The sequence below is a fragment of the Physeter macrocephalus genome, chromosome 17, assembly GCF_002837175.3.
Source record: "Physeter macrocephalus isolate SW-GA chromosome 17, ASM283717v5, whole genome shotgun sequence".
NCBI classification, from domain to species: domain Eukaryota; kingdom Metazoa; phylum Chordata; class Mammalia; order Artiodactyla; family Physeteridae; genus Physeter; species Physeter macrocephalus.
Window position 1 is genome coordinate 23,103,176 of NC_041230.1, and position 18,751 is coordinate 23,121,926.

An 18,751-nucleotide genomic window follows, 5' to 3' on the forward strand; every position below is an offset into this window, starting at 1 on the left:
GCACAGGCTCCGGACGCGCAGGCCCAGCGGCCATGGCTCACGGGCCCAGCCGCTCCGCGGCACGTGGGATCCTCCCGGACCGGGGCACGAACCCGCGTCCCCTGCATCGGCAGGCGGACTCTCAACCACTGCGCCACCAGGGAAGCCCTGCATGGCTTTCTGATTGGTTATCTGCCACCTCTTCTGGCCACTGTGGGGGGGGAGAGTGAAAGGCAGAAAGACTTTCTTTGGTGGGGACAAAGGGGCGCTGACTGTTCCTGGCCCCCAGGGCAGATGGCCCCCAGTCCTACTACCCACCTGTACCTGTCCCCATGCTGGGAAGGGGCGCCGAGTGGGTGTCCAGGTGGTTTTCTGAGCTAGGATGGGATGAGGGGTCGGACCTCCTGGTGAAGAAAGGACAAAGCCCTGGTCTTTGGAGAAGACATACGATGAGGATAAGGGATGGAGGGGGATGTCCCCCTCCTCCCTGGGAGAGGAGAAAGGAAGGCAGGAGGGGAGGACCTGAGGAAGGACCGGGCTGTTTGGGTGTCAGCGGGAGGGGTGGTCCAGAGAAGGAGAGAGCAGGGACAGAGGTTTCTTTTCTTTGGGTTTTATCAAGGGGAACTTGAAAGGCAACATTGAACCTGAAGGTGGTTTTCTGATAACTTCCCTTTGAACGTGAAGTTTGGTTTCGATAAGCCTGACCGGCTTGCATCTCCAGCCAGGACCTCAGCAGAGGGAGGCAGCAGCTTTGAAGATGGAGCTGGCCTTTGTTTTTCTTCTTTTCCTTTTTCTTCTTCCCATGATGGTGGCAGCTCTGGCCCAGCAGTGCACTGATAGATTTGAGATGGAGGGGTCAGGGTGGCGCAGGCTGTATGCTTGGCTGTCCTTGGGTCACTGGCCAGTCTCCCACACCAGAGCGGGACACCTCCTGGCCCTGGAGGTGTTTGCTTTGGAGGAGCAGGGAGGGCTGGACTTGGTTTCATCCACTACCCCAGGAGCAGTCAGCACAAGCGACCTTCCCCTTACAGCCACCCCAGTGATGAGGGTGCCAAGTGCCCCCACCCCGGAGGAGCCAGGTCTTTTAGGTTTATTCTCATTGGCCTCATTCTGTGAAACGACCAGGGAGGACCCAGGGTCTGCGACTGAGACGGGATCTCTAGCCAGAGCCCCTGAGAGCTCTAGAGAGTTGCTGCCTTGCTGCGGGGACATGCAGAGCTGGGGGCTCCCTGCATCCCACTGGGTGTGAAGAGAAGGATGGGGACACCCGGCAGTGGCTGCCTCAGCCCCCAGGCCCAGCCAAGAGGGGAGCTGTGATGGAGCCGGGTCAGTCACTGGCCGCCATGGCCTTCCTGTCCCCGCCTGTCTGGCCTGTGACTGGAGCATCCTTATCTTTATCTCCTTCCTCCCTGTCCTGCTTCCCACCCAGGCTGATATGACTCTTTGTGTCTGTTTGTAGCCAAAAGCCTCAGGTTTTAAAAAACTTAGCTGCCCACTTCATGATTCCTAAAAGATTAAATGTGTCGGGACATCGTCCCCCAGACTATTACTACTAATGGCTGGACCCCGTGTGCTGGCCCTGGCTGGGTCTTAGCCCTTTCAGTCCTAGCTCCTTGAATCCACACAGGAATCCTCTGGGGGAGGGGACTGTTATCATCCCCATTTTACAGCTGGGGAAACTGAGATGTCTAGAGAAGTTATGTGACCTGCCCAGGGCCACACACAGTGTCAGGAGGATCAGAACCCAAGCAGAGACTAACCTCTCCCTGGGCTGGCACCAAGTCTCCTGAACCAAGCCAGGAATGGCATGGAGTGGTCGAGGGCATGAGCCAGGTCGCTTGGGTTCAAATCCCAGCCCCGTCAATTAGTAGCAAAGCACTTAACCTCTCTGTGCCTCAGTTTTCCCATCTGGAAAGTGGAGCTGATAGTAGTAACTGCCTCACAGGGTTGCTGTGAAGACCCAGTGAGTCGCTGAACAGTGTAGTCAGCACTGTGTGAGGTCACTGCCTCATCTTTATGCACGGAGGCCACCAATGCCGTGCGGGGCCCCATGGGAAGTGCTCTGGATAACTGCAGGGCCCACAGGGCAGAAGTGAAGCAGGAGAGCTGGGGAACTTCCCCAGCAGGCACTCCTGGGTCCTGGTATGCAAGGGTGTGTGAGTGCGGTGTGAGGACAGGGGTGGGGGGAGGCAAAGCCCGCCCCCCCCACCGACCTAGTTTCCTGGCCTGGTGGCTGCATTTCTCCAGGCTCCTGACTTCCCAAGAAAGTCCACCCAGGGTTGGGGCCACTGCCCAGTCATCTCAGCTCCTTACATGGCCCTCCTGGGCCACCCTGGGTCAGGCATAAGGGGACAGCTCCTCAAGTGGGAGCCAGGCTCCATTTGCTCCCCTGTAAAACAGGACAACAGAATCACTGCCCCAGGGCAGCTGAGGGAATCTAAAGAGAGGAGCTGTGAGGCTGTTTTGGAAAGCACATTTTTGAGCAAACTTGAGTCCCCTTTATCAGGCAGAGACAGAAGAAGGGGCTGAAGGGGTCTTGTGGGACTTTCAAGATTTGAAGGAACCTCGTGGGCTGGGTCCTAGCTCAGAGGTGACGACTGCTCCCCTGCACTGTTCTCCTGCCACCTCTTAGGGGTATTCACGGGAAAATGGTGTCCACAGGCCCCGGGCTTTCGTGCCCACCTTCCCACTGCTCCTGGGAGGACGCGCAAGGACCATAGAACCTTCTGCTTAATTCCTTTGGCAGACGGAGGACCCTCTAGGTGAGAAGAGGCAGAATGAAAGGCCCAGGGCGAGCTGGCTCCTGAAGATACCATGGTGGGCATGCCTGCGTGTCTGTGCGTGCGGGTGTGCTCGTGTATATGCCCTTCACCTACCCCAGTGGACTCCATTTCTGTCACTCCCCATTTCTATCCCTCTTCCTGACCCCCCACCAGTGTGCCACGTGCAGGTAGCATGCAGTGTGCCCAGGCAGGTGGCATCTTTGAGGACACCACAATGTCCTCCTGGAAGGCAGAGACTGCAGAAAGTGGCTGTGGTCCAGAGCTCCCCCTGGGGGCTCCAAAAGCACCTCTCTGCCTTCAGTCACTCGCCCTGTGGCCCAGCACTGCCCTGGGTGGCCTCAGGCTGCTTATCTGGGCTGCAGAGAACAGAGGCCTGAGAGGCCCACTGGGGTGACCTGCGCAGCGGGCAGAGAGGCACCCTGGGAAGAAGAGGGTCTCCCCTGGGACAGCCCTGGGCATTAACGGGGCCAGAGGACACAGCAGTTGGACTCCAGCAAACCGGCAGGGCAGAATGGGCCCCTGCGCCATGGTGAGGACATCCTCGGGACAAAGCCACAGGGAGCTGGTGGCCCCGCAGCCCGGCACCTGGGCTTGGGAGGCTCGGAACCCACCTCCTCACGCTTTCTCCCTCGCCTCTCCCTGCAGTGGCCCTGCCTCCCGAGAAGACGGACGGGCTGGCCAGTGGAGATGAGAAGAGGATGGAGAAGACAGGCGAATCCTGCCCGGGCTCCAAGAAGCAGCTGAAATTCGAAGTAAGTTTCCTTTCCTGGTGCTGGGCCCTGGATGGAAGGGTTTTCTCTTCTCGGTGCTGCTTTTCGAGGAGGGAAGCTGAGGCCCATCCAGATGTGAAGGCCCCTCCCCTCCTGGGTGAATAGCTGCCCTCTGGGAGAGGTTTCTCCTGCTACATCTGGGGCCGCCCCAGCTCAGCTCAGGCCCTGGGAACTCACCTCTGCCCTCCCCTCTCAGCTTGGGGCCCCTCTCAACATGGGGTGGTGGCCAGAGGATGCCCCTGGGCTGTGGCCTGGTGGCCTGGGGGAAGGACAGGAGAGTGAACGGGGGGAGACGGCACCCTGGCCCTGGTGCTGCTGTTACTGCCTGGGTGACCACCCTCTTCTCTGGGCCTCAGGTTCCTCATTGGTGAAAGAAATCTTTGCGTCTAGCTCCCAAGGCTGTTCTGGGGAGCATGTGGGGACTCTCGGGTGGGGTGGATGCCCAGGAGACCTGGGGCAGGTCCCTGACTCTGTCTGGGACTCAGGTGGTCAACACCAAAGGGGACATGCCCGCCCAGAATGGAATATTAAGCTCCTTCTGGGTACCGAGCGCAGGGCCAGGTGCTGAGAGCAAGACCTAGACCTGCCCTCAGGGAGCTTACCGGCTTCTCCCCGCCCTCCTTTTACCCTCCCTCCTTCCTCCTCTGTTTCCTTCATGCGGTCGCTAGGGCGTAGCTCTGGGGCCAGCAGATGGGGGACGGTTCCCAGCTCTGCCGCTGCCTCACTTGCCCCCCACCCCCACCCCGTGAAATGGCGATATCTATCTTATTGGGATGTCGGAAGCACGCTGAGTTAAGGCATCTCAAGTGCTTAAATGGTTGTTCAATTCAGAATGAGCACTTTCTTTCCTCCTTCCAACCAGTGTTGATTGACAACTGTGGGTACCAGGGAACCCGGCAGTGAACTGGACACGGTTCCTGCCCTCATGGAGCACAGCATGGCAAGGGGGACAGATGAGTGACCCAGGCCCAGTAACTGCACAGTTGGTGACGTGATGGGGATCTGGGAGCATGGAGGGGGACAGGGAGGTCCCCTAAGTGAGGCCGGAGGGCTGCGGGGTGATGGGCATTTTAGCAATCCAGGGAGCCGTGGCTGCAGGCAGGGGCTGGAGAGGGCGAGTGTCCATGCTGAGCCTCTGGGCATAGGAGCAGGAGTCGGGAGAGGTGACGCGTGGGGGTAGCCTTTGGGCTCAGGAGGACACTTCTGGTGGAGGGAAGAGCCGGAGCAGAGTCCTGGAGGCTTGGCAGCGCCGGCGGGCTGTGTGGGACTAGCGAGCTGCATTATGCAGGGAGTCGGGGGGATGACGCAGGAGCCTGGGTAAGACAGGTCGCCAAGGGCCCTGAATGCAGGAGCTGAGGGGTCAGGCGGTATGTAGTTGAGGAGCTGTGGGTGCTAAGCTTCTTCCTGAGCTCCCCGACCCCGGGTCCCTGCAGGTCTTCTGGGGGTGCTTGGCAAAGCCAATGCCAAGCCCAGCAGCAGAGGGAAGGCCCAGACCCAGACGTCTTCCCAGGAAGCCCAAGGGTGTCCGCTTCCGGAGTGGGGCCGGCTGTTGCCTGTGACTCATCCATGGTCCCAGAGGAAGACTCACCTGAGAGGTCCGGGGCTGGGGGGACAAGAAGGTGCACGTGACAGAGGTCACAGGAGGTGGGGGTAGTTACTTAACCCGTGTTTCTGAACTTCTAACCCGAGCTGTCTTTGGAGCCAAGTGGAGGGGCTGGGAGAGGGAAGCAGGTAAACACTGTGTGTGTGTGTGTGTGTGTGTGTGTGTGTGTGTGTGTATGAATGTGTGTGTATGCACGTGTATATGTATGTATGTGTGAGCATGTGTATGTATGTGTGGGAGTGTATATGCATACGTATATGTGTCCGTGTGTGCTCGCAAGCACGCACCCGTGTACAGGCATGTGTGTGGGCCGATTGCTGTGCTGCACGACGCGGTGCCTCAGACAGCAGAGTGGGCACTTGGCAGGTATCAGACAGGCATGTCACAACCGAGGGAGGGCCGACTTTGAACTCAGCGTGGGCCGCCCAAGAACTGCTGGAGGGAGCCGGCTCTGAGCTGTGGAAGCCGGGGGCAGGGATGCCGTGCTGGGGCTCACTCCCACCAGCCTTGGGAGGCCAGGCACCTCCGCTCTCTGGGGGCTGAGCCTGTCCTCATGCAGAAGGAGAGGTGGGCCGAGGCAAGACGTGGAACAGGATGGTCTGGGGGTGTCGTTGCTTGTTTTCATAGAACTGTGGATCTTAAAGGCCGTTTGTGGATTCTCTTTCCCCAGACGGCCATCCTTTCTGGATCTCTTTGTCTGGGGTTCCGCCGGCCCCTGCCATGTGCCGCCAGTGACGGAGCCCCCGCTTCCCAGCTCCAAGTCCCTGTGGTTGGACACCTCGGGTTGTGGGAGTGATGATGACGACGTCATCGCTATATTAATCATTCCAGCAAACACAATAGCAGCTACCACCATTAATTAGGCTTTTCTCTGTGCCAAGAGGCATACGCACTTGTTTCCAGTTCTCCTAACACAGACGCTGAGACAGGACTTGGGAGGTGATCCCAGGGAGCAGTAGGGAAGCAGCGGCGCCCGTGACGGGAGGGTTGATGGGCAGATCACGGGCAGCTGGGCTCTGTCCGCTGGGGCCCCTCGGAGAGCCACTCCGGATGCGCTCAGGTGTGTCCCCCGGCCCGGCCCCTCCCTTGTTCAGCTTGTCACTGGGCATTCGATCCTTGACTCCTTGGGGCTGCCTTCGGACAGGGAAGCCGGGCGCCTGAGGTGGGAGGTCAGGCACTGCCCACCGCAGCTACAGGGGAATGTGGAGGGGGCCAAGGCGACGTGGGACAGGGCAGTTAATGCTCCCAACAACCTTCTGAGGTCGATACCATCATTTTCCATAATTTATGTGAGGGGAAACTGAGGCACAGAGAAGAGCAGGGCCATGTCCAAGGTCACGCAGCTGCGGAGGGCCAAGCCCGGGCTGGCACCTGGGGCAGACTCTTTAACTCTTAATGCCCCTCCTGTCCTACCTTCCAGGTCAGGTGGCCACCCTGGGTGTCCCGTCACGGCTCCCTGAGTCACCCCTGCGTCTTCCAGTAGCGTCTAGCCCTGGGGCCAAGCGCATTTTTCCTGAGGCCACAGAGCCTCCTCCCAGAGCCCCTCCTTGTGTTTCCTTGGCCTTTGAAGACCCAGAGACTGTCTGCACCCGGCAGGCACCTCTCCCCAGACCCAAGCTCCCCTGCCTGGCTTGGCCTCTCTCCCGGGCCCGTCACGTCTTGGTCATCTCGCTCTTTTTTTTTAAAAATAAATTTATTTATTTATATAATAAATTTATTATTAAAAAAAAATTTTTGGCTGCGTTGGGTCTTCGTTGCTGCGCGCGGGCTTTCTCTAGTTGCGGCAAGCGGGGGCTGCTCTTCATTGCGGTGCGCGGGCTTCTCATCGCGGTGGCTTCTCTTGTTGTGGAGCAAGGGCTCTAGGTGCGCGGGCTTCAGTAGTTGTGGCGTGCTTCATTGCGGTGCGCGGGCTTCTCATTGCGGTGGCTTCTCTTGTTGTGGCTTCTCTTGTTGTGGAGCAAGGGCTCTAGGTGCGCGGGCTTCAGTAGTTGTGGCACATGGGCTCAGTAGTCTCACGCTCTTCTTCACACAGAGTGTGGGGAGGACAGGGGGAGGTGGCAGCCCCATGACGTGGCCTACGGGTGATCAACCACGTTCGTCTGTTGTCTGTTTGTGTCCAGGAGCTGCAGTGTGACGTGTCTGTGGAGGAGGACAGCCGGCAGGAGTGGACCTTCACTCTGTATGACTTTGACAACAATGGCAAGGTCACCCGTGAGGTGAGTGCACCCGCGTGGCCTCCCGCCAGGCCACGCCCTCGGGCGCAGGCCCGTTCATCGTGATCCCGCCACGGCTGCCCCTTCCCCTTCTCCTAAGGGTAGGTGGGGAGGGCAGGAGCGAGGCTGCTGGGAGCTTCACGGAGACCTGTGAATGGGGAGAGGAAGGGCTGCCGGGCTGCCCTTGGCCGAGGCACCATTCCTGCTGCAGAAGGGGCAAGAGGCAGGCGCTGAGCCCAGGCCGCCCTAGAGGAGGACCCTGGGCCCCAACAGAGTCCTGTCCTGCCTCCTTCTCCCTCTGGTCCTGGAGCTCTGAGATCACCCCAGGCCACTTCCCACCTCGGCCAGTCTGCCCAGGAGCTGGGGTGGGCTGGGCAGACAGAGGCCGGGCAGTGCCTACCCCCACTGATGCAGGAATGAGCAGCCCCAAGGGCCCGGCCAGCGGCTCTGTTCACAAGCCCCTTCCTCCTCCCCCTCCCCTCCGCCTACATGCCTGTGTCTCTCCCTGCCCTCAAATCTCCCCCACATCTCTTTCTTCCCTCGGTTCCTCGCGCCCTCTCTACATACCTGAGTCTGCCTGTGGTGCACCGGCTGTGAGCATCTCCTACGTACTGGGTGTGCAGCGGGCAACAGCACAGATGCAGTTTCTAGCCGTGTAGCTCCGACAGTCAGCTGAGGGAAGCAGAGCCCGAACAGTCACAGGATCATCGTAAGCTGTGACGTGTTCAGTGACGGAAATAAACAGAGCGGTATGAGCGAGATGGGCAGGAGTGTCCAGGGAAGCCTCTTGGAGGAGGTGACGTGGGCGCTGAGCTCGGCAGAGCCCTGGGCCGGGGAGAGTGAGAGCGCTCAGGGCATTTAAGGAACCAGAGGAGACTGGTGCGGTGGCTGCTTATCCAGAGAGACAGGGCTGCAGCCGGGAGCCGGCAGGACAGCTCATGCAGGGCTTCGCAGGCTCCAGCCAGCATCCTGACTTTGATTCCAGGTGTTAAGGGAAGCCAGGGGAGGGCTGGTTTAAGCTGGCGAGTGATCTGATCTGAATTATTGCTGACTGTTGCTGCCTCTCTTTTGCCTGGGTCTTGGTATCATCCCTTCTGCCTCCTTATTGCCTTTTCTGTCCTGTTTCTCTCTGACGTCCTCTCCCTTCCCAGGAGGCCCTGGTGTTCAGGTGCGCTACCTGTAACAGATCTGCATAGAGAGAGGTCTGAGATGAGCATAGCTGGCTCCACGCCCACCTCTCGCCCAGCACGTGAGGGCCTCAGGGTGCTCCCAGGGAGAATTGAAGCTTTGCTCTCTTATCTCCCTGTCCCGGTTCAGGGCTCAGTATTTTCTTCCCTGCAGATAGTGCAGGAAAAGCTGCCAGAGGGGAGACCTGGGTGAAAAAAGCCCACCTCTTCCTCAGGCTGCGGTTTAGGGGATGTTAGAACAGGTCGGAGGAAGAAGCTGTGAGTGAATTTTAATCATTCAGGACTCTTTGGGGCATCAGTGACAGAATCCCAGCACAAACTACAGTAAGAAAAAAAAAAAAGAGGACTATATTGGCTCATGTAACGGAAACTTCAGTCCACGGGCACTGACTTCAGGCATGGCTGGATCCAGAGGCTCAATGTCTTCAGGACTAGCTGTTCTTCACGGTTCTCTTTCCTCTGTGTTCCTTTATTATCAGGCCGGCTCTCCCCTTGGCAGTAGCGAGATAACGGCTGATAGTTTTAGTCTATAACCCATGCTGTTTGCAACCTCCCAAATTCAGAATGTCAACTGGAGTTCCAGAACCGAATCTGACTGGCTTTGATTGAGTCACATGTCTGCCCCTGAACCAGTCATTTTTGCCATAAGTTTGTGATGCTTTTAATGGCCAACTCTGGGTCCATTCTGGAGTCAGGGGAAAGTTATTTGACCCGTGAGTCACATGGACTGAAAATGGGAGGGGGGATGGATTTGGCTCACAAAATAAAATCAAGGTGCTGTTATTAGGGGAAGAGAGAATGGATTCTAGGGAGGCAAAGCCCCCAGAGGGACCTGGGTGTTTGGGAAGCAGCGGAGACCCTTCCTGGTTTGGGACCCTGGGGAGATGGGGGATGGTTTAGGTGAGACCCCCAAGTGCCCTCCAGCTGTGATGCTTTTTATTGTTTTTCCAGAGCGAGGAGCCCCTGTTTCCCACCCCCCTGCCCCCGCCTGTTAGGAAATGGAGTCATTATCTTCACAGGGGAACACATTACCGGCTTGAAGCCTGTGTAACAGAACTGAATTGGGGTGGCAATAGGGGGCAGCCAGGCTGGGCTTCTCAGAGGTGTGGTGGCCTCTCCCCTCTTCTAACACGTGCGGTGGCCCAGACGACTCAGCCTCTGGTAGCCGTCCTCTTCCTTTCTAGCTCAGAAGAGGCCGAGGGAGCCTCAGGAGCTGACTGTAAAAGGGTTTGCCCCCCACCTCGGAGACGTTACAGAAACCTTGCAGGCAGACACTGCTTTCTGATTCTTCATTCTGCTTTCCTTTACCCCTTGCTAACAAGATGAATAGTAAGGAAGTGAGGCTTTCCAGGGAGGGTGCCCCAGCTCGGCCCCTGGGGAGAGCCTTCACTGGTTTCTTTCTCCTGCCCAGCAGCAAGGAGGTTGGCTTCCAGTCCAGGGAAGACCCAGCCTGGTGTTTCCCCTGGTCTATTTTTAGCCCCAAAGCCACTCCTCAAATCTGGCTATAAATACAGTTCCTCTCCACACCCTCTGGCCATCAGCTTGCATGTTCCTGTGTGCTGGGGCAGACGGGTTCCCGTCTCCCTGCAACCACAGCCTACAGCTTCCCAACTCTGAAGAAAGAACCTGTTCATCCTTCAGGTGTTCACCTGTACAGTATTTACAGGCACCTACTCCTCTCCGTTCCGGACCCTGTTCAGTCAACCCGGCTGATTTTCCAGCTGGGATAGACAAAGCACACATGTTCCTAGACCCTGGATCAGCTGGAACCCTCGGGGATCACACACCAGGGCCCCAGGCCTGGTATATGATGCTTAGGTGATGACGTTGGTGGACCTCACTTTCCTCACCTGTAAAATAATGACACCTCCTTCACAGGCTTCCTAAGATGATGAGAAAGAGTGGGCAATCATGGTGGTGCAGAGCAGCTCAAGGGAAAGAGAAGGGGGAAGAGGGGTCCTCCGTGGGCCTTGCCAGAAGAGCTGGGATCCCCAGGGAGCCAGCAAGTGAGTAGCTGGAGCCCAGGTCTCAAACTGGCAGCCCCGCCATCCCAGGCTAGCCCTCAGATGTTCTGGCCCAGCACAGGCAACAAAAGCAAAAATAGATGAATTGGACTACATCAAAATTAAAAACTTCTGTGCATCAATGGACACAATCAGCAGAGTGAAAGGCAACCTATGGAATAGGAGAAAATATCTGCAAATCATGTGTCTGAGAAGGGATTAATGTCTAGAATATATAAAGAGCTCCTACGACTCAACAACAAAACAAACAACTCGATTAAAAAATGGGCAAAGACTAACTAGATATTTCTCCAAAGAAGATACACACAGATAGGCAATAAGCACATGAAAAGATGTTCAACATCACTAATCATCAGGGAAATGCAGATCAAAACCACAATGAGATAGTACCTCACACTGTCAGAATGGCTGTTATCAAAAGGACAAAGAAATAACGAGTGCTGGTGAGGATGTGGAGAAAACAGAACCCTTGCGCACTGTTGATGGGATTATAAATTTGTTCAACCACTATGGAAAATAGTACGGAGGTTCCTCAAAAAATTAAATATAGAATTACCATCTGGCCCAGAAATTCCACTTCTGGGAGTATACCCCAAGGAAGTGAAAGCAGATTCTTTAAGAGATACTTAGACAGCCATGTTCATAGCAGCATTATTCACAATAGCCAAAAGGTGGAAGCAACCCAAGTGTCCACTGATGGGTGAATGGATAGGCGAAATATCCATTTGTTTGGATATGTGACATATCCATACAATGGAATATTATTTAGCCTTAAAAAGGAAGGAAATTCTGACACATGCTACAACATGGATGAACCTTGAGGGCATTACGCTACGTGAAAGAAGCCAGTTACAAAAAGACAAATGCTGTATGATTCCTAGAGGTTATCTCTGAGGTTCCTAGAGGTAGGCAAATTCATAGAGACAGAAATAAAATGGGGGCTGCCTGTGGCTGGGGGCAGAGGGGAATGAGTTGAAGAAAATTAATTAGTTGCCAGTATCAAAGATTCTGAAGATTTAACAAGAGATTCTGGGTTTCTGGCTTCTCTGGAATGACCCTCAGCCTGCACTGCCACATTACAAGTCAGCTGAGCTGGGTGGCTGCCACCTCCTGTGGGTGGGAACAGTACCCCAGTTGGCCCCAGCACTCCTGGTCATCCATCCACCTGCCTGCATGGCCATGGCAGTGCTTGGTGTCACCTCTGCCTAAGGGCTTATGGGTGAGGGGGCAAAAGGGGGCTGAGTCTGTCTGTGTTCATGAAGAGTCTCTGGGCAGATGATCGACCATCTGTGAGCCTGACCTATAGAGGGCAAATACCTTTTCCAGAGGTTTCCAACATCATTCAAAGCAGGAAGCCTCCCCTCAGACCAAGGACCCTAGCAGATGCCCGGAGCAAAGGGACACCTAGTGAGGGGAACCTGCTTCCTCCTCCGTCACCCAATCAGGATTGGAGAGCGCTGTTCTGGTTAAGCGGGTAACTGAGGCCCAGAGAGAAGATGAGACTTGGTCAAGTGCTCACAAAATAGTTTATCTTTGTGGACGCATCCACTTTTCCATTGTTCATGCAGGAGGTGCTCATCAGACCAGAAGTAGACGCTGTTGACGCCCACGCCACAGTATCTGAGGCCCTCCTCCAAGTTGACCTGTTAGTACCCAGCATAAGAGCTTTCTCTGGTGCCTGGCAGATGGCTTAGGCTTTTCAGTACAGCCTGGAAGTCTGGGGGATGTAGCGTCCGTCCCTGGTGCAATTCTCCACCCATAGCATCCCTGGGGCAATTCTCTACCCGTGAGGGATGATAGTATTTTTTTTTTTTAACATCTTTATTGGAGTATAATCGCTTTACAGTGTTGTGTTAGTTTCTGCTGTGTAACGAAGTGAATCAGCTATATGCATACGTATATCCCCATATCCCCTCCCTCTTGTGTCTCCCTCCCACCCTCCTTATCCCACAGTATTTGTTTTTCTCTTTTTGACTTACTTCACTCTGTATGACAGACTCTAGGTCCATCCACCTCACTACAAATAACTCAATTTCGTTTCTCTTTATGGCTGAGTAATATTCCATTGTATATATGTGCCACATCTTCTTTATCCGTTCATCTGTCAGTGGATACTTAGGTTGCTTCCATGTCCTGGCTACTGTAAATAGAGCTGCAGTGAACATTGTGGTACATGACTCTTTTTGAATGATGGTTTTCTCTGGGTATATGCCCAGTAGTGGGATTGCTGGATCATATGGTAATTCTATTTTTAGTATTTTAAGGAACCTCCGTACCGTTCTCCATAGTGGCTGTATCAATTTACATTCCCACCAACAGTGCAGGAGGCTTCCCTCTGGGATGAGAGTATTCTGAAGCAGCTTCCACACAGTCCCTCCGAGGTCCCCGGTGTCACTGAACCCCGCTGCCCACGGCCCTTCCTGTGCCTTCAGGTCATTCACTCTCCCTCTCCCTTACTCTTGCTTCCCCTCCCTGTGAACCTCTGACATCCTAGTGTTTGCCTGAGGTTGGGCTTTGGGGGAACCAGGGAGGTTTCGGCCTTTCAGATTCCGGAGGCCCTCCGATTCCTTTGTGTTAAATGCACGGTTTTAAATGTGGGTCTCTGCTTCCCTTGCCATCCAGGACATCACCAGCCTGCTGCACACCATCTACGAGGTGGTCGATTCCTCCGTCAACCACTCCCCGACGTCCAGCAAGACGCTGCGGGTGAAGCTCACCGTGGCCCCCGATGGGAGCCAGAGCAAGAAGAGCATCCTTCTCAATCACCCCGGTGAGGGCTGCAGGGCCGTGCTGGCCACGGGAGTCGGTCCGCTCCCAGCTCTCAAGGAGGGTCAGAGCCCCACCTGGGAGGAGTGGGAGGGAGCCCTGGGGCCTTTCCTGCGAGCTGTTCTGTGGACAGGTGGGATTTGAGCGGGTCCTTGAAGGTTGGATAGGGAAGGAATTCCAGATGGAAGCCCCTGCATAAGCAAAGCGCTGGAGGTGGGCCTGGGCGGGGCAAGCAGCCGCAGTAAAGGCTTCTGTGATGAGGAGTGTAGGTGGGCGGGGCCTCGAAGGCAGCTAAGGAGTCTGGGGAGGGGGTGAGTCTGGGGGAGGCATCAGGCAGGGCAGGTAGCTGCGAGACCCCTCTATTTAGTCCTGGCTGGGAGAACCCTCCCCGCAGAGCCACTGCGAAGCTGCTGTGGGCCAGTTTCAAGGGCTGTATGCGAGGCAGCCTGGGCAGGGCCGGGAGGCCGACGGGTGCAGGAACAGGCTGCTCACCGGGCTGTTTCTCTGGTGGGACTCAGACCTGCAGAGCACCAGGCCCAGAGCGGAGACCAAGCCCGCCGAGGAGCTGCGAAGCTGGGAGAAGAAGCAGCGAGCCCTCCTGAGGTAGGGCGAGCGCGGGCAGAGCCGGCCCAGTGCCTCTGAGCACGGATTGAGCACCAGCTGTGTACCTGCCTCTAAGGGATCCCAGGCAGGAGGCTGCAGTCTACGTTCTCCTCAGGGGCAGGGCGTAGGGGGGTGGGCAGTGATTTCAGAGGGCAGGTTCACAAATCAAACTCAGTTGTCCAAAAGAGCTAAATGTAGGTCCACGTTGCTTCATCCAAAATGCTTCGGGCCAGATTTGTTTTGGAATTTGGCATTTGTTGAGTTTTAGAAAGGTGCTCCCAGTGTATTTCTATCTGGGATCTGCACAGCACCCCAGGATTTAGCACTTAGATATTTCTGCGGGGACACATATAAATATTCATGCTAAGTGAGAGAAAGACTATAGCTACCTTCACATCTGTTTAGAGCAAGCTTGGCTGCCAAATGGGTTATGGAAAAATCTTTGTTTTCAGGTGTTTTGGATTTCAGAATTGTGGATAAGGGGTTGTAAAGCTGCAATTATCTTTCACCTGTTGTTATTTAACTGCAAGGAAGGAAGTGAAGAGAGGGAGGGAAGAAAGGAGAGAGACTGGGTAAAGAAAAGTGCTGAGTAAACAGTAATATAAAGTAACAGTAATGTGGGACAGTATCTACTGTGAACATGGAGAGGTAATGACTGGGATTGGAGAAGCACTGGCATAGGGGAAAGAGAGAAGGTGGTCCAAGCAGGGACACAGCATGGTGTGGGGAGAGGGCTAGGAATTGGGGGTGCCCAGGCTGGCTACAGATGTGGGGGGCTGCCCTGGGGGAGCAGGCAAGCTAGTGTGGGCAGATCACAGAGGCCCTTGAAGGGGAGGGGCAGGGAGCCCAGAATCCCGCAGTGGGAGAAAGGTCACCTTCCTCCCCCGCCCGCCCCTCCCCGCCTTACACCACACTGGGAAGGCCCATTCTGAGCTTTGGGCAGGTTATGGAGTCTTCCAGCCTCAACTCCAATGGCTTGGGGGCTTCTGTTCTCCCCACCCCCTGGGGAGCCAGGTAGACGTTAGGAACACATGGTTTGAAGCCTGGCTCTGGAGCATCCTTAATTTTTTTTTTTTTTTTTTTTTTTGCGGGTACGCGGTCCTCTCACCGCTGTGGCCTCTCCCGTTGCGGAGCACAGGCTCCGGACGTGCAGGCCCAGCGGCCGTGGCTCACGGGCCCAGCCGCTCCGCGGCATGTGGGGTCTTCCCGGACCGGGGCACGAACCCGTGTCCCCTGCATCGGCAGGCGGACTCTCAATCACTGTGCCACCAGGGAAGTCCCATCCTTAAGTTTTGACCAGTTACCTTCTCCTTTGTTTTGGGCCTGTTCAAAGCATAGTCCCTATCCAGTCCTCCCGGAAGGCCCAGGGAGGCCAGGCAGGGGAGGAAAAGGAGCGACAGAGTGCTGACGTAGTCACTCCCTTCCTCCCCTGTTCCCAAGACCCAGACAGTAATTAACAGAGGGTCCAGAAGGGTTTGTCCTGGTGGCTTCCCAGGAGCTCGTGGGACCACCCCCACCGCGAGGCCAGGGCCCACCCTCTCGCTTGCTTTCCCTGATAGGTTCCAGGGTGACAGCCGTCTGGAGCAGTCTGGCTGCTACCACCATTGCGTGGATGAGAACATTGAGAGGAGAAACCACTACTTAGATCTTGCTGGGATAGAAAACTACACGTCCCAGTTTGGGCCTGGTAAGGGAGCTCCTTCACCGGTGAGGGTGGCCAGGGCAGGGCATGGCGGGGCGGGCAGGTGGGCTGGTGGGGGAATGGGTGTTCACTGGCCCCCTTGGGCTGGGGGAAGGCCTAGCTTTTACTGGACAGAGTATAGAGTCTTCTTGGAGGAGATGGCATTCAAAACATTTAAAACATTAAAGTAAAACATGCACAAAGTTGAACGAAATCAAGTAATATCCGAGGGCTTATAATTCAATGAAAACAACAGTTCGGTGCTGCACCCCGACCCACCCCTCTCTTCCAGTGAGGACCTTGGGCTTCGTTAAGCAAAACAGTGCTCTGTCTTTATCAGCCCTTGACATCTTACCTCTATAAGTTAAGGAACATGCTTGTAGATTTCCTTTGTGCTCCAGTGACCTTAGACAGTTTTAACAATGTCCCCGCCTCCTCTCTTTCCAAGCTCTCAGAAGGAGAATTAATTATTTTTAAAGACCTAACACAGAAACAGTTTTTCCCACTTAGCAGATGGCAAAGTTCCATTCCAGAAAAGTTTCCTCCAAGGCAGAGGAAGCAGCAGTCAGTGGGCGGGGCGTCGGGGCGAGCTCTGATAAGGACCAGCTGCCTCTATCAGCCTGGGAGAACTGGGGGCCGAGTGGTTTCCAGGGCACCGTGTGACACCAGCACACAGTAGGTGCTCATTAAACATTTGTTGAATTGGTTCCTAGGCTCCCCGTCAGTGGCCCAGAAGTCAGAACTGCCACCCCGCACCTCCAACCCCGCTCGATCTCGCTCCCACGAGCCAGAAGCCATCCACGTCCCACACCGAAAGCCCCCAGGCGTGGACCCCGGCTCCTTCCACTTTCTTGACGCCCCATTCGCCAAGGTCTCGGAGGTCCAGCAGCGGCTCCGGGGTGGTACCCAGGACGGGAGCAAGCACTTTGTGAGGTCCCCCAAGGCCCAGGGCAAGAGTGTGGGTGTGGGCCACGTGGCCAGAGGGGCAAGAAGCAAACCCCCCATGGGACCTGCTGTCCCTGCGGTGTCCCCGTCCGCCCACCTGGCCGCCAGCCCGGCCCTCCTCCCCACTCTGGCGCCCCTCGGGCATAAGAAGCATAAACACCGCGCCAAGGAGAGCCATCAGGGGTGCCGGGGCCTGCAGGCGCCCCTAGGCGTGGGCGGCACCGTCGTGGGGCGGGACCACGTCAGGGAGCTGCCCGCGGTGGTGGTGTACGAGAGCCAGGCCGGCCAGGCGGTCCAGAGACACGAGCATCACCACCACCACGAACACCACCACCATTACCACCACTTCTACCAGACCTAGAGCCCCGCCCCCGCCCTGCCCCACCATATGGAGGACCCCCGCCCCCGCCCCCAAGGCATTATTATTCTATTAATTATTGTTATTATGACGATTATTGTTTATTAATAATTATTGTTACTCCACTAATATTCAGCTAGCCTCCATGTAGAAGATATATGGAAACACAGAACTAAACTTTTATTTATATGTCGTGGGGACTGCATAACTTACCCAAGAAATGACTCTGGGTTTGGAAGTGGCCTGTAGTGGCAGAGGCTCCCTGGGGCTCCGGAGCTGCGGTGTCCACGCAGGCCATTCCACACGCTTCCCAGCCCCGGGCAAGCCCTCGGCCAGAGCTCTGCCCCAACCCAGTCTCTTCCAGGAGAACACCCTTCCCTGGCCCGGCTTCCAGAGACCCTTGAACTCTCCGAGAAGATAAACAGCTGCTACCTCTTAGTATGATTCTGATTTTATTTTGCCCTTGACTGATTGTAATGTGCTACAAGGGATTTCAGCGGACTGCGCGACCTTCCCAGCTGTTGTGTTTTTATGTCCCAACCTAGAAAGCTTAGCTGTCCTTTCTGGAGTAATCTTTCACACCTTTCCAGTGGGATCACGCCCCTGCCCCAAACCGGTCCCATCTTTTCTGTCGTGCGCAACATGAAAATACATTTGTCTTTTTTCTCTCCTCCTCCTCTCTTCTTTAGAAAGATACACACCCATATTTAAAGACTGCCCCTGAAACCAGCCTTCTCATTTTGGAAACCTCCGGAGAGGGAACCAACCACACAAACAAGTGTGGTTTTCCAAGATCGGGCAATTGTGTGTTGTTGGTTGTGACCGAAGATGTGGAAACCTGGTGTCCTACCATTGGCAAATATATACACACCTACGTGGTCCTCTAACAGAGCTTTCTGTATCTGTAGATAGATGCCATCTGTCCATGTCTATGTATCTTTCTATAAATATACACTCTCAGGTACCTTTTCTGGTGTGCAGAAGTCCGTGCTTTGCCTCTCAAGACACATGCAGAGCCCAGACGTGACCCTGTGTGCCTCCTGTTGGGGCGCTGTTCGTTAGATGCCGGTGGCCACTTGCCTCTCATCAGGGATCCTTTCTCGAGGTTTGGGATCTGGCAGATTCTGGAGAGGACTGTTGGAGTACAGAAGCGTGGAGGGAAACGGGGACAGTGGCCAGAGTTGGGACCCTGGAGCAATGTCCTCCGTAGAGCAGAATTTTGTTTGATTGAGACCCGGGGAGGCCAGGAAGAGGACACCTGTCAACTAGTCAGGGACCCCGTGAAAAACTGCTGACACTGATGACACACACGCTCTAATTGGGTAATGGGGTGAGCTTAATCAAGGGAATATTTACATAGTGTGGGCAAAGCCTCCTAAAAGAGTAAAAGATCCTGCGCTGGCACCGTGGTGCCACTCCTACCCCTGGAGTGGAGGGCGTGGGAGAGAGTCATCCTCAGCAGACACAGAGGGGTGGGGGCACCTGAAGGAGCCGTGACCTTCACTGGAAGGATGCAGCCAGCCTGTGAGGACCCTACAGGGAGATGACTTCCTGACCTCACTCTCCTGCCCGCCTGTATCCTGCTGAGGCACCGGTGGCTGAAGCCACCAGGGGCCAGAGAGCGAGGGAGCTGTTGATGGGGGTCACACAGGCATTCTGCCGGGGAAGAGGAGAGTGGAGGGTGAATCTGGAGGGACACAGGAAGAAAAAGTGGCTCCAGCTGTCTGCCTTTCTGCTACTTGGTCTCCCAGCTGGCACCCCCTTTTCCAGAGCCTCTGGTGTTGGTTTACCGTGGTAGGTAAGGAGTTATTTTTGAAGATAGTGTGCTGAGTTGTTGTC

The 18,751-nt window shown here is 55.7% G+C and overlaps 1 protein-coding gene across 2 annotated transcripts in view; it reads left to right on the forward strand.

Moving 5' to 3' along the window:
• NKD1 (NKD inhibitor of WNT signaling pathway 1) overlaps nucleotides 1–17,867 on the forward strand; it is a 91,639-nt gene extending 73,772 nt beyond the window's left edge. For both annotated transcript variants that reach the window (XM_024125124.3, XM_028478040.2), the window contains 6 exons: nucleotides 3,408–3,514; nucleotides 7,256–7,351; nucleotides 13,182–13,329; nucleotides 13,844–13,928; nucleotides 15,488–15,615; nucleotides 16,323–17,867. In XM_024125124.3, the coding sequence (XP_023980892.1) occupies nucleotides 3,408–3,514; nucleotides 7,256–7,351; nucleotides 13,182–13,329; nucleotides 13,844–13,928; nucleotides 15,488–15,615; nucleotides 16,323–16,915 (1,157 nt within the window). In that variant the 3' untranslated portion in view covers nucleotides 16,916–17,867. The remainder of the gene's footprint in view (nucleotides 1–3,407; nucleotides 3,515–7,255; nucleotides 7,352–13,181; nucleotides 13,330–13,843; nucleotides 13,929–15,487; nucleotides 15,616–16,322) is intronic.
• Nucleotides 17,868–18,751: the final 884 nt, after the last annotated feature.